The sequence below is a fragment of the Rhinolophus ferrumequinum genome, chromosome 28 (assembly GCF_004115265.2).
Source record: "Rhinolophus ferrumequinum isolate MPI-CBG mRhiFer1 chromosome 28, mRhiFer1_v1.p, whole genome shotgun sequence".
NCBI classification, from domain to species: Eukaryota; Metazoa; Chordata; class Mammalia; order Chiroptera; family Rhinolophidae; genus Rhinolophus; species Rhinolophus ferrumequinum.
Genome location: NC_046311.1, coordinates 3,424,312 through 3,447,513, shown reverse-complemented (window position 1 = coordinate 3,447,513; position 23,202 = coordinate 3,424,312). Strand labels below are relative to the sequence as shown.

General features: G+C 42.4%; 2 protein-coding genes across 7 annotated transcripts in view; both read right to left on the bottom strand.

The window, feature by feature from the left end:
• Positions 1–3,131, bottom strand: part of IQGAP1 (IQ motif containing GTPase activating protein 1) — an 89,592-nt gene extending 86,461 nt beyond the window's left edge. The window contains exon 1 of the mRNA XM_033100043.1: positions 3,113–3,131. The gene's annotated coding sequence lies outside the window, so the exon portion shown is untranslated. The remainder of the gene's footprint in view (positions 1–3,112) is intronic.
• A 5,462-nt stretch (positions 3,132–8,593) lies between these two features.
• Positions 8,594–23,202, bottom strand: part of ZNF774 (zinc finger protein 774) — a 33,474-nt gene continuing 18,865 nt past the window's right edge. For 4 of the 6 annotated variants that reach the window (XM_033100049.1, XM_033100050.1, XM_033100051.1 and 1 more), the window contains exons 4-6: positions 13,107–13,228; positions 11,816–11,922; positions 8,594–11,301 (exon numbers count right to left, since the gene is read on the bottom strand). In XM_033100049.1, coding sequence (XP_032955940.1) covers positions 10,061–11,301; positions 11,816–11,922; positions 13,107–13,228 — 1,470 coding nt within the window. In that variant the 3' untranslated portion in view covers positions 8,594–10,060. Of the gene's footprint in view, positions 11,302–11,815; positions 11,923–13,106; positions 13,229–14,742; positions 15,060–23,202 lie in introns of those variants that run through there. The other 2 variants (XM_033100048.1, XM_033100053.1) reach the window with 2 other exon arrangements.

Sequence of the window (23,202 nt, the reverse complement as noted above, 5' to 3'; positions counted from 1 at the left end):
AGATGTATGAGTTTAACTAAATTCTCAGAAAAGGTTAAAGAACTTTCACAGTTGGAACCGATGACAGATTCACATTTTACAAATGACTGAGTGGATCCCAATAAAGTTAGACTCTTCACAAAATGCTGGGCTCCAACATTGAGTTAAAGATGCTAGGAAGTAATTCCAGTGATAAATGTCTGCTACTGTCAATCAAGATTTTTTAAACATATATATTTGAGAGGATATTCTTAATGTCCAAAAAGCTGTTAGAATTTGATGCTGTATCCCACAATCAAAGGTGTCTTCAATTCCAGGAAGTGTGTGACCTTATCTGGCACTAAGCTCATTGAATTAGAATTACAGCGGTACCCCGGTTTTCTAACGTAATCCACGAGTTCTGAAACATTCAAAAACAGCCAAGAGCTAGGCCTCAGGATCTTGCACTCAGTGGAAGCCGTGTGACACGTTCGACTTCTGAGTCGTGTTCGAAAACCGAAGCATTTACTTCGGGGTTTACAGCATTCGTAAACCAAAATTTTGTCAATGGAGACGTTCGAAAACTGAGGTACCACTGTAGTTATTTGCCTGTCCATCTGCCCAGACAGGCCATTAATACCTCAAAGACAGAAATTTGGGTAAATAAACTCAGAGTGAATAGTTAACGAATGTACCACCCTTACCGTTAGAATTTTTAAATTTGCTTTTTATATAGTTTATGTAGAAATTTTCTGGAAGGATGGATTCCCTAGGACACATTCTGACTCACTTGATCGCTTGTCCTGTATGAGAGTACATAGGGATCAGTTTGGATATCTGCGTCGTGTAAAAAAGGCGACAGCTTCTCAACACTCATGAAGATCAAGTGTCAAGGACCTCAAGGGATAGCTTTTCAGGGGACTGTGCTATGCTGCGGTAGGCAAAATTCTAAGATGGCTGCCCAAGATTTCCAATCCTTGGTTATTCAATCGAATACCAATCTAGGTACTGTTTTGAAGGGATCTTGCCAATGTAATAATTAAGGTTACTAATCAGTTGATTTTAAGATCGGGAGATTATTCAGTTAATCACATGAGCCCTTTAAAAGAAAGTTTTCCCCAGCTGGTAGCAGACGTCAAAGAGACTTCGATGGGTCATTGCTGGTTTTAAAGAAGGAGGAGACCACATGGAAACAACCTGAGAGCAGCCTTGAGTAGCTGACAGTGACCACCTGGCCAGCAGCCGGAAAGGAAACAGGGATCTCAGATCTACAACAGCAACTAACTTGATCGTCAATGACTTACATGACTTCAGTGAGCTTAGAAGCAGATTCTTCCCTAGCTCCTCCAGGAAGTTGTGGGAGGAAGCCAGGAAGTCAGCGCAGAATGGAATTGGGGCATTAGTTTCTGGGCTGGGATTAGAATAGACCATAGGCACCAGTGCAGACTCAAGGATAGATATAAGGGCCCATCAGGAGACATAGTTAGGAACCATGAGCCAGATGAAAGTATGTAAAAAGAGAGGCAGCTGGGGAAAGAACAACAGACTCCTTCAGGATCCAGACTGGATCCTGAGACGAGCCTGCACAGGCTGGGTTCCCTGCATAGGTCGACATGCTTTTAAACATCTACAGGATGACAATGGGTTACTAGTAATAATAGCTAACCTGTACTTAGTACGCAAATGACAGATACAGAGGAAAAGCCCTGCTGGGAAATAAAAGCAAGCTTCTGGCTTCAGGATCCTTAGAATGTCTCTTAAAGAATCTGATGGGCAGCTCAAACAGGTGGGATTGACTTGCCATCCTAGCTGCAGGGAGAAAAGCCAAACATTTGCAGACTAGGGCCTCATTGTGGACAAAGAATCTAGTATCTGGGGCAGAAGGCAGGGTCATATCAGGAGACGAGAGAGGAAAGTTGATGCCAGAGCCCATGTAAGGGTCTTAAATTCTCATTAAGGAGAGTCAACTCTCTTCTGTAGGATTTTATTATCGGGGAGGGGTATGATTGGACTCAACAAAGATTTATTAAATGTTGGCTTTGCACTAGGTACTAGCGAGGGCATAAAGTTGAGTTAAACATAGTCCCTGCCCTTTAGACAAATACCCAATTGACTGTCCAAGATGAAATAAAAAGTAAGTGTAACCCAACATGTAGAAAGGGTTATAGACATCCAAAGGAGATCCCATCTGTTTAATGGAGGAGATCTGGAAATATTTCATAGAGAGGGAGTGTTTTAAAAGGGCTTTGAAGAATGGGTACTCTATGAACACAGAATTACCTGAGGAGGCAACATGAACAACCAATAAACTTGTAAAAGTTGTTCAACTTCCCTGCTAAACAGAGATGCATATTAAAACCACAATGCAATGTCATCCATGCCAATCAGATTGGAAACAATTTAAAGTCTGACAAAACTAAGAGTTGACAAGGAAGAAATAGTGAAGGGAATATTTATACACTACTGATGAGAATAGAAATGAGTACAACTACCTGGGAGAATACTTTGGCAATATGCAAGATACACTTAACCTATGGCCTCAGAATTCCATTCCCAGGTATATACACCCAGAGAAACTCCTACACATGTACACAAGGAGAAAACCAAAATGTTCATCACAGAAATGCCTGTGATGACGAAACCCAGAAATAATCTAAATGGCCATCATCAGGAAAACAGATAAACTGTGTTTTGATTATATAGTGAATATTAAAGCGAGGAAATGAATGAAGTACAACTACATGTACTGACATGGGTGACTCTCATAAATGTAATATTGAGGGGGGAAATTTACCTTGATACCCATTCATATACAGTTTAAACAAGCTTATGCAAATCAATGTCATACATTGCTTAGGGAATCTACATCAATATCTCTCTATAAACATATAGAGAGAGAATACATAAATAAATGTAAAATCATAGGAGTGAGAAATACCAAATTCAGGCGAGAGGAATATGGGTTGGGGAAGAGGCTATAACTGGGGAGGGGTTCACAGGAACCTTTAAGTATATCAGTAAAAAGATTTCTTTTCAGTTGACAAAATTTTATTTCTTAAGCTCTGTGGTAGGTACATGATTATGCTTTGCACTACCCTCTATACCTTTTGTGTATCTCACATATTGAATTTTTAAAAAAAAATAGAGTGGATACCTGTTCTCAGTATGAAGAATTGAGGCAGGAAGTCATTCTAGAGAGAAGAAATTGTACTGGAGAGGGCAGGCTTGATCAGGGAACCAGTGTCATCATTCTGTTTAGCGAAGTAAAGGTATTTTATGTCAGAAGGGCAGCAACTTCTTTTTATATAACACCCTGAACTTCATAAATCACTTTCATATATGCCAGCTCTTTTAGTTATCAACTTGGGAAACGAGTATTCTCATTTTTTTTCATAGATGAGGAAACAGGCTCAGAAAGGTTAGGTGATATATTTATATTTTTGCTAGAGAAAATGTTTAAAAGGATGTACAATAAACAGTGGTAGTTATTTCTGGAAGGTGGGATATCAGGTGATTTTACTTTTTTTTTGTTTGCTTAATTGTATTCCCTGATATTTCTAAAATGAACATGTATTACTTATGAAGTGAAAAAGTAAAAAAAGCAGTGAGGGGAAAAGAAGGGAGCAGGAAATAAAGTAAGTGACTTTTTTGAAGCCAAAAAGTCAAGTTTTTTTATTCCAATCCTATACTCTAAGTGCACACAAGACAAACAGAAGAAATACAAGAAAGAAGCTAACATGAAAAAATGTTCAGCTTCACTGCTAATCAAAGAAATGCAAATGAAAACAATATGTAAGAATCCTATCAAATTAGCAAAACTTTTTCAAGGAAGAGGGTGTGGTGAAGTTGGTATCCATTTATTTACTGCTGGTAGCGTTGTAAACTGGTACAGTTCACTCAGAAAACGATTTGGCAGCAAATATAAAGAACCATAAAAATGTTCACACCCTGTGGAAATAATCTAAGTTGAGGAAACATTTCTTTCAGGGAGGGAAAAAAAAAGTGTTCACAAGTGCATTGTTCATGTAGCAGGGATCCTGCATTCAGACGGGAGGTCCAAGTTTGGCTGATTATAGAAGGGTGGGCCCGTAACCTTCTGGACATTTATTTGTACTACATAAGGGGAAGGTTTGTTTCTTAGCTGAAGGAAAAATGAGAAGGTGTGTGTGTGTGTGACTGAGAAAGAATGGAAGGGATTAGTCTGCTGTCTGTTCAGGACCGGGCACTTGAATTGTTTTTTTTTCTTAGTATAATTCAACTTTATGAGATTTAAGTGGAAAAGGTCAGTCTCTGGAAGAGTGTTCTGTTTTCCTATGTCCTTTTTGATTTTTTTTCTTGTGAAGTAAATAAAAAGTATATAAATAATGCATATTAAAGAATAATTTTTGAAACCCTGTGTTCTCAGCACCCAGATTAGGAAACGGAAACTTAGCATTCTTCTCCCCTTATTGCTGTTAACCTCTACCCCGAACTTGATAAATCCTTTGCTTTCAGGACAGTTTATATTGGGTTCTTCTCGTTGCTCAAGTAATATAGTGTTTAGCTGTGCCGATGTTTATCTTTATTGCATTTTGACCTTTACTACGTCCATTTTTCTGCCTTATTTTTTGCACTCAATATTGAGTTTTTGAGGCTTATCTGTGTTGATGCATGTAACTTGAAGTTTGTTCATTTTCCCTGAAGGCGATTTTTCCAATATGTGAATTTACCAACTCAGTCAGAGGTGGGGCCCTTACATCTGCATTTTGAACAAGCACTCCAGGTAAGACTATGAAAGCAGGTGGTCCTTGGCTCACACTTTGAGAAATATTCACAGAGGACAAAGTCCACGTTCTTACCCCTTGGTCTCCCAACTCTTTACCTCAACCTTCTAATTTCAGTTAAACTGCTTGTCTCCCCTTTTCCAAAACTAGTTCCCCATCTTTCTTCATGTACATAATCCCTATTCTTCAAAACGTTCTCAAGACAAAGCTTATCATCATCATTGTTGTCATTGAGATTTATGGAGCAGATACAATACACCAGGTGCTGTATGAAGTTTTCTATGTATCGTCTCATTAATCCTCACCCAACTGCATGAAGAAGGGACTCACTTTAGTTTTCTATGTATCGTCTCATTAATCCTCACCCAACTGCATGAAGAAGGGACTCACTTTACAGATAAGGAAATAAGGGTCAGAGAGAGTAAGTAACTTGCCCAAAGTCCAAAGCTCTTAAATGCGGCCCTCTTTCACTGTCTCATTTGTCTTTGTACCTCCAGGGTCTGGTGTAGGACTTGGTGTGTAGTAGGCGCTCAAGAAATATTTGAATTAACGGGAAAAGTCAAGGAGATCAGATGGAAAACCATCCCTTTAGTCCAGATGATGGCAGTGGGGACGGAAAGGAAGAGCTAACCTGGACTTGACATGCCAGGCTGTTATACAGCGGAGATCTGGGGAGTGAGAGACGGAAGGAATGAGGAAGAGACAGGCATTGCCATTGTTTTTTTACTTTAGGCACTTCTGTATTTTTTTTTGTTTTTGAAAAATTTACAGAAAGCACGTGTTGCTTTTACAATTTAAAAAGACCCGGTCTTTATTATATTATATTATATTATATTATATTATATTATATTATATTATATTATATCTTATATTAATTTTTGCTCCAAAAGACTCATTAGAGCTGATGGTCCAGCTAGGTTTTATTTTCAGGGAAACACGGTAGGAGAATGCCAGAGTCATTTGCAGAAAGAGAAATGTCAGGAGAGATGCTTTGGGAGAAGATACTGACTATAATTTGGGGATTCTGGGTTTGGGAAGCAACAGGTCACCCTTGCGGAGGGTCCACCAAAGCAGCTGGCCTTGTATGTATGAATTTCAGTAGTGAGGTTGAGCTAGACCCATGTTCTGAGAGATGATGGTTGAAGTCATAAGATTAGGGTGCAGAACAGGAAAGAAGAAGAAAGGTAAAGGGTAAAGGGTCAGAATGTTAGGGTGATGGTGGTGAGGCACATGTGAGGGGAAGTAGGGGACCCAGGGAAGGCACTTGACAAGGAGTAGCCAGAAATATAGAAGAACCATCTGACGGCCACCAAGGGAAAATGGAATTTCAAGTGTTCAGTGACATCAAAAAGTAAACAGTTGTTGAATGGGAAGAAGAGGCCTTTAGATGTTAATTCAGAAATTAAGAGACCCTTGAGAGTCAAGGTCTAGGAGCCTAGACATGATAGCTCTGGGAATAACTACATATTAGTGGGAGTCTGACAAGCATGCATGCATTAATCCATCCAATGAACATTTACTGAGAACATACTATGTGCCAGGCATTGCTTTAGGTGCCAGGAAAGAATCGTAAACAAGATAAATGGTTCCCTCCTATCTAAGTAAACAAGAAAATGTCAGCCAGGCATAAGGACTTGGATGAAAAAACGAGGATAATAAGATAGGGACTGTTGGGGTGAAGGATTACTTTAGATGGGATTGATCAGGGAAAGTCTCTGAAAGGAGGAGAGTTTTAAGCGGAAACCTGGTTGACAAGCAGCCTCAGTAATGCCCTGGGTGAGGAACATTCTGGGCAGAGGAAACAGCACCAAGGCTCCAAGGCGTACATGGCCGTGGTGTGATCAAGGAACAGAAAGAGAGCAGGTGGGCTGAAGCTCAGTGAGAGGGGAAAGGTGGTATCACAAGAGGCTGGGTGGGGGCTGGCCCGGCCCGGTGGCTCAGGCGGTTGGAGCTCCGTGCTCCTAACTCTGAGGGCTGCCGGTTCGATTCCCGCATGGGCCAGTGGGCTCTCAACCACAAGGTTGCCGGTTCAATTCCTCGAGTCCCACAAGGGATGGTGGGCTCTGCCCCCTGCAACTAGCAACGGCCATTGGACCTGGAGCTGAGCTGCACTCTCCACAACTAAGAGTGAAAGGACAGCAACTTGAAGCTGAACGGCACCCTCCACAACTAAGATTGAAAGGATAACAACTTGACTTGGGAAAAAAAGTCCTAGAAGTACACACTGTTCCCCAATAAAGTCCTGTTCTCCTTCCCCAATAAAAAAATAAAAAACAAACAAACAAAAAACAAACAAGAGGCTGGGTGGTGTGTGGGTAAAACTGGGGGAGGGCCTCGTAGCTTGCTTAAAGATTTGGGTCGTTACCCTACAAGCAACGGGTGCTGCTGGTTTTAAGCACCTAGGTGATGGGATTACAGTCAGGATTTTTAAAGATCACTCTGCCTCTGTGAGACGAATTAGAGCGAAAATAAAATCTGGGATATCAGTTAGGAGGCCACTGCAGGAATTCAGGTAAGAGATGGTGGTCATTTGGGACTAGAGCGTGGCAGTGGAGATAGTAGGTCTGAGAGGTAACTGACAGGGCTTGGTGATGCCATGAATTTTGAAGTGAAGAAGAGAGGAGATGTGCAGCATGAGCAAGAAGCTGATGGCCCAGTTATAAAGAGAAAATATGGTAAATCAGTTCCCTCTACTCTCACCAATGCCATTTAGGTAGTCCTAGCTCACGGCCAGGGGGAGGGGAGAGGTGGCAGAGCCACAAAGAAGTCACACATTACCCCTCAAGAGCTCACATCTCATAGGAGAGACGCTTCTGTAGGTATACAAGATGAAAAACAGGTGGTAGGAAAAAGACTCAATTTCTATTACAAGCTAATTTCAGCGCTGGAGTACTGGGGTCTGTGAGAGCCCCAGATTTGTCAAGTGTTAGACACAGAGGGATATTTTTCGGATTTAACAGGTAGACTGAAACCTAGAGTGATGAACTGGCCTGTCCAAAGACGGTTGGCTAGTGAGTCATGACACCCAAACCGGAAGCTGGGGCTTCTAACCCCTGGTTCTGTGCTGCTTCCACGTCCTGCCTCCTAAACGTAGAATCAATCAGACGATGAGCTCACAGTACATTCCTAGTTGGGTTTGGGGGTTTGCCTGCTTGTGCTCATAATGTAGCTCCGTGTCCCTTTAGGTCCTCTAACTGGCTCCCGCTTGCGGGACACTCTTCCAGAACGTTTTACATTAATCCAGTGCAAAAGTCTCAGAAGGTCTCTTCGGAGGGATCTCATACTCAACTCCATACTGGCTCTTGCCACATCCTCCCCGTGGCCAAAACACGTCCACTCCTGGAGAGACGTTGCCCCTGGAGTTCATGTGTATTACCCCCAGAGTTTCTGATTCAGTAAGTCTGAGGTGGGGACTTAGAATCTGCATTTCTAACAAGTTCCCAGCTGCTAATGCTGCTGGTCTGGGTTCACATTCTGAGAAGCACTGCGCTAGATTAGCAGATTTATCTAATTATCTAATTACTCTGTCCAAGAAAGAGCTTAGGTTATCAGCTGAGCTCTGCGCCCCATAAGTTAAAGCACTCAGATGGCATTCCATAAAATGGAAGAGAACGATCTACAATTTAGTCTGTATTGCCACAGGAAGTCTTGAAAGGACAAACCGTTAGGCAACCACTGTTCTTTCTAGAGTGTTAGATACCCAACGCCCTCCTTAACCCCTTTCACCCCTTGCATCTGCCCTTACCTGTCCTCTCTTACTCTTCGAGGATCAAGGACCCCCAGCCGAGGCTCCTGTAAAGCTCCCGGGGACTCAGGCTACATCCCTCCATCACTTTCAAATTCAGACAGGTTTGCTGGATAGAAGACGCGTCCATCAGTGGTGCAGGATCTCAGAGTCATCAACAAATCCCAGAGCCGGTCTGTTCCATGTTTGCTGAAGCAGAGACCTGCAGCCAAATTCTGGCTTTTCTGTTAACTATGTGACTCATAATGAATCGTTTGGCATTTTCAGGCCTTCGGTTTTTAACAGGCAAAAAAAGAAGTCCCTCATTACGAGAGAAAATGGGCCATCTGGAGAATTATGAGCCAGAGTTCCTTGGAAAGAAGACATTAGCAACAAAACTATCACATTAAACTTTAGAGATATTACACCGTACAGTTTAACAACAAAGTGCTTATGTGTTTGTGCGCCTCCGTATATGTATGTATTAAGTCCTTACAACCTTGCCAGGTAGGTAGGGGAGGGCCTGAGAGGCAGTGGAAGTCTGGCCAAATTAAGTGTCGGGGACGGGACTCAAACACCTCACCTTCTCAATGAAGTCAGTGTTCTTTCCCACACGCTGCCCTTCCTCAGTGTACTTCAATTAAATATAGGCATGCACTAGGGCGTAAAACGAATGACCCTAAAAGGATCAGAGAGCTGCACTAACTTAAAACTAAAGGGCCAATGACCCAGCAAATTAGAAAACAAGAGTTGTGCCCTTCAGCTGAATGCCAGGAGGGGTCCATGTAACATCATTTTAACATTCTCAGGCATTTTTGCTTCCACAACATTAGACCCCCTCCAGGTTCCTCTGGCTTGTTTGTCACCGGATATTTCCTATGCAGATGGCAGCAAGCTCAGCCACTGCTGTACCAAGAGCTTCTGAAATTCTTTCAGCCTCTAAGTCACAAGACCGCAAGCGTCCTCTAGTATAATTCTGCCTTGTCATGGCAGGCAATGAGACATCCGGTGACTAATGCCTGCATAGCACCGGGTTGGGAGAGTGCTTTCTGTTTTGTCAAATCTGTGGGTTCACACCCCAAATCTTTTTAGAACCAACCTAAGTTCTTGAAAGTCCTGGGCTTGTAGGTCTGCACTCATAAATCCCTTACTGAGAAATAAGGCTGATATAAGCAACCAACCTTGTATGAGTGTCTTTTAAAGGCCAGGCACTATATTGAGGGCTTCATATAAGATCTCAAATATTAATCATTATAACAATAATGAGACCATTCAGTTACTGGGCACCTTCTTTGTGCCAGGCACTGTACTAGGCGGCTTAAATGAGCTCTTTAGGTCACATCAATCTCACTTCTCTTTCAGTAACCGTTACACTCCTGTTCCCCTAAGAGTTAGTCAAACATACTGAGGGAATGCCTTTTGTGTTCAGAACATTATTTGGATGCTATAGGTTTATCCTCACCATTAATACATAGAAAAATAAGAGAGAGAGAGAACAGATTAGGCCCCGACCTGAGCCACTGACTGCCCAGGTTCAGGTTTTTCCCTATTTGGGACACTCTAAGAATGGAATGGAAATGTGGAAGGGGGCAGTAGAACCACTATAAATTATTTCCTAAATCAAATGAGTGTTTTGATGGCATAAAAGATGTGCTTTCTGACGGAAGCTCTTGTCACATTTACTACAATGAAAAGGTTTTTCTCCGGAGTGTGTTCTCTGGTGTGTTAGGAAATGGGAACGCTGATTGAAGCTTTTGCCACATTCAGGACATCGATAGGGCCTGTCCCCTAAGTGGATTCGTTGATGAGTCATGAAGTGGGAACTCTGATTGAAGCTCTTCCCACACTCGCCACATTTATAGGGTCTTTCTCCCGTGTGGATTCGTTGGTGCTTAATGAGGGCAGAGCTGTCAGCGAAGCCTTTTCCACAGTTGTCGCACTTAAAAGGCCTCTCACCTGTGTGTGTCCTCTGGTGCGTGACCAGATGTGAGCTCTGACTGAAACTTTTGTGGCAGGAAGGACAAGCGAAAGGCCTTTCTCCTGAGTGAGTACTCATGTGAGCTACAAAATGAGAACTATCCCGAAAGCCCTTCCCACACTCCGGGCACTTAAAGGGCCGTTCTCCTGTGTGGGTTCGTTGGTGCTTAATCAAATCTGAGCTCTGGCTAAAACTCTCCCCACATTCCTTACACCCATAAGGCTTCACTCCCGTGTGGGTCCTCTGATGGGTGATGAAATTTGAGCTTCGACTAAAGCTTTTATGACATTCGAGGCACGTGTAGGGCTTCTCTCCTGTGTGGGTCCTTTGGTGCATTACGAGGTGTGGTTTCCGCCCAAAAGTCTTCCCACACTCTGGACACCCGTAAGGTCTCTCACCTGTGTGGGTTCTCTGATGTTTGATGAGCGTTGAGCTGTCGCCGAATTTTTTCTCACATCCACTGCATTGGTAGGGTTTCTCTCCTGTGTGTGTTCTGCGATGGGTGACAAGGTCTGAACTCTGTTTGAAGCCTTTTCCACACTCGATGCATTTATAAGGCCTCTCTCCAGTATGGGTCCTTAGGTGTCTGATGAGATAGGAACTCTGGTTAAAGCTTTTTCCACATTCTGCACACACAGCCTTCTTTCCTACGTATCCGTCCAAGAGATTGTTTAGGTCCTTGTCCTGTGAAAAGGGCTCCTGCTGGCCCTCTCCTGGGAGGGTGCCATGTTGTCCTTCTAATTCAAGGCCCCTCTCCCAGCTTCCTCCCCAGCTGGGAGTATGAGCAGTATCTCTGTTGGCCGTTTCTGAGGATGTTCTAGAGTGTTCTGCTGGCTCAGAAATGTCCCGATTGAGTTTTTCCACCTGATTATTGAAGTCTGAAAAATTCACAGAAGTAACAGAGAATAAAGCTATCTGTTATCAGGAACAAACATCAGAAAGCAGCAAGAAGTATTAAAACTGGCATTTTTGCAACAGGCTATACTTAATTTGACTACTTTGGTTTTCACAAAGTGAAAAGTTTATTGAAGTTCATTGAGTTTTCAAAAAGCATGAATTCCTAAACCTTTTTTTTTTTAAATTTATTGGGTGACAATTGTTAGTAAAATTACATAGATTTCAGGTCTAAACCCTTTTTTTATTTTAAGATGGCCAGGAGAATCTTCAGCTGACCTTTATATCCTTTAAGAGTAGGCTACGTATGTCAAAATTGGGAAACTCCTTTGTAAGATGTTATATCCAACCCAAAAGTAAAATGCTTACTTAAAAAGAGCCTTTATTTGGTCAATTACTGACTGTCTAAGAGGTCAAACTTCAACTTCTATCAGTAAGAACAAAAGTCTAGGGCAGCATTCCAAATTCTTCTCCCACCACGTGACGTTCACATCTCACCTGTGTGACTTTCCCTTAGGATCGTCCTTGCCTCAAAATTTTGGAGTTGTAGGATCCATGGCTCTTTTTTCTGTTCCAGCTGGGAGATTATATTTGGTCTAGAAATTCTACACAGGAAGATGAACATAGGATGTTAATCTGAACCAATCACACATGGCCTGGCCAAAATCTAAGCCCTCCTCCTTCCCTAGGTGGAGGAGAGCACCCAGAGAAGCTCTAATGGGTTTTGTCTCATTAAAAGGGCAGCCATGATGACGTGATAAAAGAGGGTGATCTCCCCAGACGCAGAGGAATAAAAGCCCTTTTCCTCCCATTAAAAATATATACAGAGGATGCCGAAAAAAAATGTATACCCATTTTAAGAAAGGAAAACTGTACTAAAATTGTAGCACTCAATATTTTTAGTGTACAGAAAGATATTTGTTGCTGAAAGTAGGATGTACAACTAAATGTACAGTATGATCCCAATTTTGTTTTAAATTTTATTTATTTAAATGTGTTTTTCCAGGACCCATCAGCTCCAAGTCAAGTAGTTGTTTCAATCTAGTTGTGGAGGGCGCAGCTCACAGTGACCCATGTGGGGATCGAACAGGCAAACTTGTTGTTAACAGCACCACGCTCTAACCAACTGAGCTAACCGATTGCCCCCAATTTTTTTTTCTAATTATATATATGCTTGTTTTAAAATTGTATATTTATGCTTATATATTATGCTTTTAATTCTATATATGGAAGGTTAGTAACTCTTCAGTGATGGAATGGATGACTTTTGTTTTCATTTTTCATGGCTCTTTCTTCAATGAGTTATACCAGGGGTGCCAAAAAAAATGCATACACATGATTTGTATTCATCTTTTGTTATCGGTATATATTGAGTATTACAATTTTAATACAGTGTTTTCCTTTCTTAAAATGTGCATACATTTTTTTGGCACCCTCAGTATTACTTGTGTATATATTCTCTCCATTTTCCACAAAGACCTGAGTGGGACTGTCACCTCTGGCACTTAACTTTGAGTCTCAGTGTCATGAGAAGGGAAAAGGGGAAGATAACACACACATCAAAGGGCTATGATGAGGTAGTAACAAGACAATAAATATCATCTGCCAGAAAAGACATCTGCAAATCACAAGTGCCATAAAAATGGAAGTCCTTCTTTTTCAGCCAGGGAGGCAACAGTTATTCTCTCAGCGATCTGGAGCTCCAGGAGACCAACATTCCCAGAGACCACTCAAACATGGGCCCTCTCAAAATATCTGCCCTAAATCTAACAGAGAGTAGCATGCTTACCCCTTGAGAGCCCATTCTTCTATCTGTGCTGGGTGGTATCCCTGCAGAGGATTCTCTAAGCGGTGTCCAGGTAACTCACTCTTCCCTGAAGTCCCCAGCCACATCATTGAGGCCATCAGGTCCTAAAGCAAGAGACCGCAGTTCGCATCAATAGCTCTCGGGATATTCTCACCATGGTCTGAAAACCAACAGACAGTCACCACGGCCACTAAACAAAACCCCCCATGACTAGGATAGCTCTGAGGTCAATTCTGTCAACCACAAAGGGTGTGCTTTCCTTATTCTGCTTTTACATAATCCTTGCCTTGCCCGCCTTCCCCATTATTAAGAGAGGCCTGGGTCTCCCAAACACACCAGCAGAACCCTATCTTCGAACACACTAACTCTCTGAGGAATAAATTGTCCATGATAGACAAGATAAATAAAGGACAGAGTGTGCAGGTATAACAGGTTTCTGGAAAGCTTTGGATTCTCTCCAACTGATTTTTCCTCAGCAAGCTAGCAATTGTGGATTTAATTATACGCATATTAGTTATGAGGACAGCTGACTTTTCCTGGCTTGTAGATTTGGTGTCAACTTCAAGTGACAGACCAAGTAGAACCCTAAAGGGAACTTCCCTGGGTACCATTCTATTTCAAGGTTTCATGGAGTCAGAAATGAGACTTAAAAGACATGGGTTTAAAAAAAAAAAAAAAGGATGGATAAGCTGTAAAACTAAGTGAAACAGTGGGGATAAGCACAAAACAAAACCCACAAAAAAACACATGAATAAAATTGACAGCAGTATTATGAAAAAATTATTTTGGGGACGATGGTCAGATTACCGGATGAATGAGTAATTTATTCAGTAACACGCCGTAAGGCATTGGGAGTCATAAAGAAATGTAAGTTATCATCATCCCCCATCTCTCTAAAGAGTTTCCAACAGAAATAAGTACAAGTCAGCCACTGAGTCTGATAAAAAAAAATTCTATATTTCAGTCAAGGATGGACCAGACTGGAGTGAGGAAGTTTTACTCTTTCCCATCTTTGTCTCACGAATCAAAGCACTTCTAGAATACACACACACACACTTCATGGAAACATTTATCCATTTGCAGACATTGCTATTGGTCTCTTATAAAGCATTGAGTTTTTAAGGATCTACAAACCGTAGCGATATATTTCATCTCTGGTTTGAGACCTTCACAGACAAAAATTATGTCATTAGGAAGTGAAAATCGTGCTGAGTTTTGAGCATAAATTTTATTTCCACATCCATTACAAAACACAGCAGCAGGGTCCACCTGCAGGAGACAGCGGGAGTGAGGGAACAGAGTTCTAAGCCTGGTTACAGAAACCCTGTCCCCAGCGTCCCCCTGTACAGGTGACCTCAAGGGACCAAAAGCACTAGGTGCTGTGACTAAGTGCCATTGTGAGAAGCCCCGGCTTGTCGTTGGGTTTATTAATAGGAACATGACCGCAAGGGTAGGGATGCCACCCATTCACCCCCCTCACTGTGCCGCAGGCCCTAATCGGGGTGCGGCGGTCAGAAGGTCACAAAGCTAGGCTGAGCCCCGGGGACCACCACCGAGGAGTAAGAAAATGGATACGACGGTGAGCTATCCCGACGACGGCATAGAAAACCGCAGCTACCTCTCCCCACTCCTCAGCAGACCCACGGGCTCCGAAGGGCGAGCGGGGGGCTGGGGTTGGGGGACCCGGCAGAGACAGCATCGCGGCGACAGGCGAGCCCCTTCCACGCCCCTCAGCAGCGCCGGGGCGGCGGCCGCTCCTTCTCAGGATCACTCACCGCCCCAGGGCCCAGCCGGGGATGGAGCAGGAAGGAGCGTCCTCCATCGCCGAGCCGCACCCGGCCCGCCACGCAGAGGCGGACCCTCCCAGAACCCCACCGGGTTTCGTGACAGGACTGTGGGCACACAGGTGGGACTCCGGGCTCGGCAGCCAGCCGCCGGAAAACACCGCCCCTGTCCTCTTGCCATTGGCTTCTCAGTTTCTGCGACGAGAAATCTTCCCTATCCATAGGCTGATCAAGATATCAATCACCGCGGCGCCGTCTGGGAGACGTAGTCCTGAGCAAGCCCTCAAATGAATCAAGAGTCCCGGGACGCTCAGTTCTGATCCGTGACAAGTGCTAAACCCAATTCCCGAGCTACTCGATTGCAGGAACCGCCTCTCGGGAGCTGAAAGGGGGATCAAACTCTGCACCCCTAGAGAGGGCTCTGCAGATGCGAACCTCCTGGTCTCAGCCGACTACCACGGAGCAGCCGGGTATCAAGGGCGGCGTCTCGCGCGCCTGGCATCCAGCCCTTCCAGAGCGCGGAGCAGCTCGTCTCTAGGACCGTGCTGTGCACGGTCCTTTCCACCCGGGGGCGGCCAGAGTCTGAATGGTGTCAGCCGCCGCCGGGTTCCAGGCCAAATCAGACTGCTCATAAGAAACCCCAAGCAGAAGCCAGTTAGTGGAAAAGAGACGTTCTGCTTCCTGTCATTAGCATCACAATTCCCACGCATATCCCCTTTCCCTTGGTTAATACACCTGTTCATAGCTGGAGGATGCTGGCAGGGGATTCCCTGCCATCTACTTCTGCAGCTCTCAGGCGAGTTAAAGTGGTCTCCACACTCCCTAGCCGGAGGGGCCTGTTTAGCCAACACAGCTCCCACCCCAGCTCCGAGTGCCATTCTCTTTCCTCCCTCATCGTCCTGGGTTCTGCCACCTGACTGGCCTGGGGAGTGGGAAGGAGGTGGTAAAGACCAAGGAGGGACATAGACATCTGGGCCTCAGTGCCCTGAGCTTCCCAGCCTGGAGATTTTTCCTTCTCCTGTCCTCCTTGAGGCCAATTCCCTTATATAGGCATAAAAAGTTTCACATCGCTAGAGAAATTACTTAGTTTCATAAATGTTTTGAGTCGACTGACAATGTATTACTAGAAATGAAAGAAAATAGTGTTAGCCCTCCAGAACTACCCAACAGCTCACTGGCTCCTCAAAATTTAAGGCCTTGAGAAGCTGAGGTGATAAAAAACCCACAAAACTAACATATATGGACTCTATCTTGTTTTATTGGAAATTTGGAAATGTAAATGTATATATTTATGTTATTCTAAGCAGGAGAACTAATTCTAGCTTTCCTATCTTTTTTTTTTAATAAATTTGATTGGAGAATATTGGGGAATAGTGTGTTTCTCCAGGGCCCATCAGCTCCAAGTCGTTGTCCTTCAATTTAGTTGTGGAGGGCGCAGCACAGCTCTAAATCCAGTCGCCTTTTTCAATCTTTAGTTGCAGGGGGTGCAGCCCACCATCCCATGCGGGAATTGATCTGGCAACCCTGTTGTTCAGAGCTCGTGTTCTAACCAGCTGAACCATCGGCCGCCCCTCTTTTTTGTTGTTTTAAAGAAAGGGTTTATTAGGCCATTTCTAGCAAAAAGAAATAGATGGGTCTTGGGGCATGGCATCTAAACCACCAGCAGCATGACTAGGTAAGAAAGACATCACAAAAGAATTCAAAGAATATTCACACACACAGACTCACACACACATGTAGGCAAGTAAGAAACACTAAAAAATAATTTAAAAATAAAGGCAAATGTATCTAACCACAGGGCAACAATCAATTGCATTCTACTGGACACAACTAATTTTCATGTCTATAGACAAGAATAATTTTCATTAATATCAGTTTTCTACAACTTACAGATTGGTGAAATAGATCAAAGACAAGAAAAGATAACATGGAAGGGTATTCTAGATAAGACACCAGTAACTTTTTTTTGTTTGTCAATTTCTAAAGTCTTTCACTTTTTCTTAACAGTTACCATTGGAGGAGGACACCAAGAAATTTGAATATATAAAAATTAAAAACATGTACATCACAAACTATGTATTTGTTAAAACTCTTTGATATGTGCACTTAAGGTCGGTGCATTTTATTGTATGTAATTTTATCTCAAATAAATTAATCTTAAAAAATTATAAACTGAAAAAACTTGTAGACATTTAAAAATGTGATTAATAAAAATGTAAAATAAGCATTACACTAAAAAAATTTGTAACAAATACAAAAGACAATAGAACAATATCTTCAATAAATAAAAGGCTCACAAAAATCAATTAAAAAAATAAGACCCCAATAAATGGGTAAAAGCTACCAACAGGTAATATATAGAAGCAGAAACATAAATTTAAAACTGTTCATTCATACTGGTAATTAATTGCAAATTTAAAAAAAATTGTTTTTCACTTATCCAATGAGCAGAGATTTTTTTAAAATTTAATTACTTTCATAAGGTTGCAGTAAGTTAAGTGCTCCATATCCTGCAATGCACACTGATACTTTCTTCCTAGGAAGTCTTTTCTGCAGCATGAATACAATGACTTACAAATGATTTTGATGCATTAATTTCAATACTAAGTTTCTCATAAGGAAATAGAAATACATACAAAGACAGGTATAAAAATAGTCAATATAGCAAAAAAATTGGAAATAACCAGTGTCTAAGAGGTAAATTATTACAAAAGTTACAATAGAACTGTGTAATGAAAAGATCATTCAACCACTAAAAATAACGTTTATGAAGAATTTATAATGAATAGGACAATGCTCAACACATATTCCACGAGAAATTATACGGATCTATATATGTTATGTTTACAACCATATAAAATATATCTGTAATATATTCATACATATATCGGTAAGATATTCTGAAGATGTAATTTGTTGGTTGTTTTTCATTGCTTTACTAAAAGAATGCCAGAAAGTCTTTTCCTGGGATGTGACTCACCAGGGAGGTCCCCTTCCTCTAAGAGAGTTAAACAGAATTTAGCGGTTTTGAATGGCTGGCTGCCCTTGGAGGCCATTAGGCTCCATTGTCGGGGGGTGGGGACCAGTAACCAACCTTTTGTGTGAAAAGGCAGACGTGGAAAAGGTATGAGACCCCTAGAAAACCTACTGGAAGTCTCTATTGGGGGTAGGGTGGAATTTGTAGCTTGAGGGCCCAGGAGGGAAGCAGAACAAGGCTAAACTGTTTTAAGCGCTGAAAATATCTGGGCAAGAAAGAGAAAAAAATGCTGGTTTTCTGGAAAGGGTGTTCATCTGAGCCAACCCTGACACAGTGCTGGGGGTGGGGGCAGGCTTGGAGGAGAGTTTGGTGGGGCCTGAAAGGGTTAGGCACTAAGAATGAGTCCTTGGGAACAGGTAAAGGACTCTGAATTAGCTGGTGCTGAAGGAGTGGAATTTTTCCGCCCAGGCATCTAACAGGCCTATGTCTGAAGGACTGGCCTGCCGCCTCACCTTGATTTGAACGTGCAGAGAGTGACACCTTGTGGTGGCGAGGAGCAATTGCAGAAACTGCCACAGTCCAGAGCTTGGGATGCCTTGGACTTTTCTCCCACAAGGTTGTTTTGTGTGTTGCATAAACCCCAGGGTCCTGGGCAGTCCAGACAGAGGGAGAGCTCCAAAAAGGAGGTTATTAGATAACTGAACAGTTAAAGGTTAGAGCTAGTTTTAGTTTCATTTATTTTGGAAAAAAAATTAAAGGCATCCTGATGTTGCAGTACAGCTCTTATTGGCCACACTCGTATGCATAGAAAAAAGAAGGAAAGGAAACCCACCACAACGGTAACAGATGTTATACTTGAGTACTGAGATTATACATAGATTTTTGTTATCTTTTTAAAGGTTTCTGTATTTTCCAAAATTTTGACAATGCGCATGTATCATCTTGTTTTGTTTTGCTCTGACAGAAACACTTATTTTTCCTCATATAAAGGGTGTGTCATGGTATGTTACTGTGATTTTTAAATTTTTAATTATTTAAGATTTTCGTTTTTATAGCAGTTTCACAGCAAAATTAAAAAGGTACAAAGATTTCCTGCTCATACATCTCTCCTGACCCCCCACGGGCACAGCCTCCCCCATTTTCAACATCTCTTCCCCAAAGTGGTACATTTGTTCCAATTGATGAACCTACATAGACACATCATAATCACCCGAAGTCCACAGTGTCCACTGAGCACAAAAGAGTCAGGAGGCTCTGGCTAGAAATAAAGGACAAAGGTTTATTCGAGTCTTAGGTCTTGCAACTCATAAAACGTAACTAGACAACACCCCCAGGGTTTTCGGAAGAAGAAAGAAAAGCTGAGCGCTTTTGTAGTCAAAACTACATTCTTGAGAAGAATCAGTCCCGCATTCTTCACCTCTGGATTGGTCTGCGATGGTAATCTTCCAGATGTTTGGTGGTTTTGATGATGGATGTCAGGCAGTCTGAACACGTGAACATTCTTTCCTAAGTCCTTCAGAGGGTTATCGATTGGATTTATGTATCTTTCTCCAGGCACAACTGAAAAGTTCAAAGTTTAAGTCCTGAGACTACTTAGGTAAAAAAAAAAAAAAAATCTATTCTTGATGCTTCGGCCTGTTTGGTCTGAACCAGTTGTGTCAGCTTGACTATACAGATCCCATATTAAATCAGCTTAATTATACTGACTTCACCTCTTCACTCATTCCTCAACAGTCTATCTTAGGATTCACTCATGATGGTGTATGTCCTATGGGTTTAGACACAGGTATAGTGACATATATCCATCACTATTGTATCATACAGAATATTTTCACTGCCCTAAATATCCTCCATGCTCTACCTCTTCATCCTTCCCTACCCTCCCTGCCCCAACCCCTGGCAACCATTGATCCATTTACTGTCTCACTAGTTTTGCTTTTTCCAGACTGTCATATAGTTAGAATCAGTGTGTAGTCTTTTGAGAGTGGCTTCTTTCACTGAGTCATATGCATTTAAGGTTTCTCCGTGTCTTTTCACGGCTTGAGAGCTCATTTCTTCTTAGTGCTGAATAATATTCCATTGTCTGGATTTATTTAACCACTCACCTACCAAAGGGCATCTTGGGGGCTTCCAGATTTGCACAGTTATTAATAAAGTTGCTATAACTATCCGTGTGCAGGTTTTTATGTGGACACAACTTTTCCGTTTCTCTGCGTAAATACCAAGGAGCGTGATTACTGGATCATATGGTAGGAATATGTTTACTTTTGCAAGAAACAACCAAACTGTCTCCTAAAGTGCCTGTCCCACGTTGCAATCCCACCAGCAGTGAATGAGACTTCCCCATCTTCATCAGTGTTTTTTTTTCTAACACAAAAAGTTTTAAGAGGAAATGACACAAAATTCCTCAACTCCATTACTATTATTTTTTTTAAAATGCACACACATGATAAAATGTCAAAGTTTTTAGAAAACTATACAAGTCAAAAAGTCTCCATATTGTTTTCCAGTCCCTCTTTGTAAAGCTAATCACCATTCACAGTTTCTCGGGTATACAAGAAAAATTTATCAGGTATCTCTCAGCATATATATTAAATGTTTCTCCCCTTTACATTTTATTTCACAAAACGTATCATATTATATGCACAGAGTTTTGTACCTGGCTGTTTTTACTCACCTGGGCATATAGAAATCAACCTCATTTTTTAAAAGGCTAATAGAATTCCAGGGATAGATGTTCCAAACATTATCTATATTTGCTTTGATTTGCATTTTAAAAATTACTACTGTGGGTTGAGCTTTTTTTCCCCTCGCTCTGTGTGATCTGTTTATTCTTATCTTTTACCCATTTTTCTATTGAGTTCTTGGGTCTTTTTCATGCTCATTTGGATAAACTCATAGTAAATTAGAAATTGGCCCTTAGTTTGTTACATGTGTTACAAATATTTTCCCTACTTTTGTCATTTCTTTTTAAAATTCATAGATGGCCTATTATGCTATGCAGAGATTTTTAATTTTTTTTGTGTTCAAATTTGTCTTTATTCTTCTTCATGATTTCTGAGTGCATTAGTTTTATAATTAAAAAAAAATTCAGGTTGCTTGTGTGTGTGTGTGTGTGTGTGTGTGTGTACGTGTGTGTAGCAAATCAAACACACAACAGTGAGCCCATAAGGGGAAAGCCTATGGCACCAGACCATTCCTAGGGGATGTCTCTGCCTCCCACACCATGTGACTCAGTAAATCTCTTAGTCAGTGGCTTTAGTATTTATAAAGGAGCAGTCTGATTTGACAAGTGGGTTAGGGAACTTGTCTTGAAGCCTGTTTTGCATGCTAAGCGCAATGTAAGCTTTTACGGAAGGTTACAAGATTTTTTTTCTCTTTTAAATGGTCAACAATTCTGGTGATAATTTTCTTCCTCTGAACTAAGCAGACTAGGGATTCTGTGTGTGTGTGTGTGTGTGTATGTGTGTATGCATGTATTTAAATTTCTTTTTTTCCCTTCCTATCTTTATCATTAGTCTTTACTTGTAATAGCTTGGAGGACATTGAAGAGTATAGAGCTGAATCTCCTCGAAAACACATGCTGTCTCAAGTTAGCCCTTTGCCGCTGGTGTGACCGTGTCTTGGCAAGCAGCATCTTACACTATGGCTGCCTCCTGAGTCATTCTGTCCAGCTTGGAGCACCCTGTGTCTTCCCAGAAATACCCTTGAATAGAGCAGTTCAGAATAGGGCATGGGAACTGGCCGAAGGCTGTAAACCCATTCTCCTCCTTCTTCTTGGCACTAAGGGGCTAGAGAAGCCCAGGCCACCACAGGACAATGGGGAAAGGGAAAAGCCAGTGTCCCCTGAGAAATAACACAAGGTCCAAAGGCCTCCCTCTGTGACACTAAATACAAACCATTCATAAAAAACAGGAAAACATACTGGCCTTGGAAAGGAAAAAAATTCCATTCTAAAAAAAGAATCCTGTTCTAGCTTCTTCTTACATGGGCATGTGCCATGTGATACTTAATTTCACAACTGTTCAGTGACACTTCCTTGGACTGAATTTCCCTCTTCCCTCTTTAAAATAAATGTTTCCCTGACCCCATTCTCTAGTTTCTCTTGTCTGGGCATTTCAGTGATGAACCCCCTTGGTCTTTTCCTTCTCTTTAGGCCAGTCTTATGGCATCCTACAACACTGTCCATTTAAATGACCGTTTCCCAGTCACACTGAGTGGCCCTGGCTCTGTGGCATGACTAGAAAAAGTGAGACGCACATCATTGGTACAACAACCAGAGGACTCTCCCTTCTAATCTGACATCCAGGAAGTAGGTTGGGTTACACAGTGATGCGGGTCTTGAGTGGGTGGAGTTACTTCCTGCATCCCCAGGGCCCAAAGGCCCCTCTGCCTCAATGTCTGGTCCTTGTCTGTTCCAAGGCTGTGGCCCTACCTGTGACCAGGTGTTATGGAAAGCAGGGTCTGCGCATCCCCACCCTTATCATCTCCATCAGAGTCCCCGGTGGCCTTCGATGGAGCATTCCTTGGGGCGAGGTCCCTTCTCACTGAGTGTCTAAAGACAGGTAGTGACACATGTAGTTTCTGCCTGTCCAGTTTTTCCTAACAGGCCTCCAGTCTCCAGAGTGGAGAATGTGCCTTTGTGTTTGTTAGTAAGGAAAACTGGGAGCCAAATCCAGTCCTCTCTTACCCTGCGGGGTCCAGGGGGTGGGCATGTGATTTAGGCTCAGCCAACTAAAGGCTCTCTCCCTGGTTTAGAAGCCTGAGAGGAAGGCAGGCAAACAGACGTGGCTGTAGCATCACCAGGGCTCATGGGGTGGGCAGGCTGGATGGTTTTTGCTAAGAGATTGTTGCTGCGGTTCTTGGGGGCCTTATCCCATTTCGTGGTTCCCAACTGTTCTCAACCTGATCCTTCAGCTCCCATTTACTCTGAGTACCCTGATATTCTTTCAGGAGGTCCCTTTTACTTAAGTTAAGCAGAATAGTTCTCTGAAACTTTTAACTAAAAATGCTCACAGCGAGTCCCTGTCACCCCTGAGGTTTGGAGAAAGGAATCACTTGCAGGAGCAGCCCTACTCACTGAACAGGGCTGTTTCTAGGCTTGCTCACTGTCCCAGGCTGGTCTTAGTAACACCAGGAATTGGTCTTAAATGTGACTTACTCTCTATCTAAACCTGGGGCAGTTGACATTGGCCAGGACCAACTTCCTGGAAAATCTGGCACAGGGCAGAGATGGCTGGCTCCAGGATTCTCCGGTGACAAGAAAGTGTCAGGTGCTTGTGGTTGAGGGTTGATTTGAAATAGGAGTAGAGGTAAA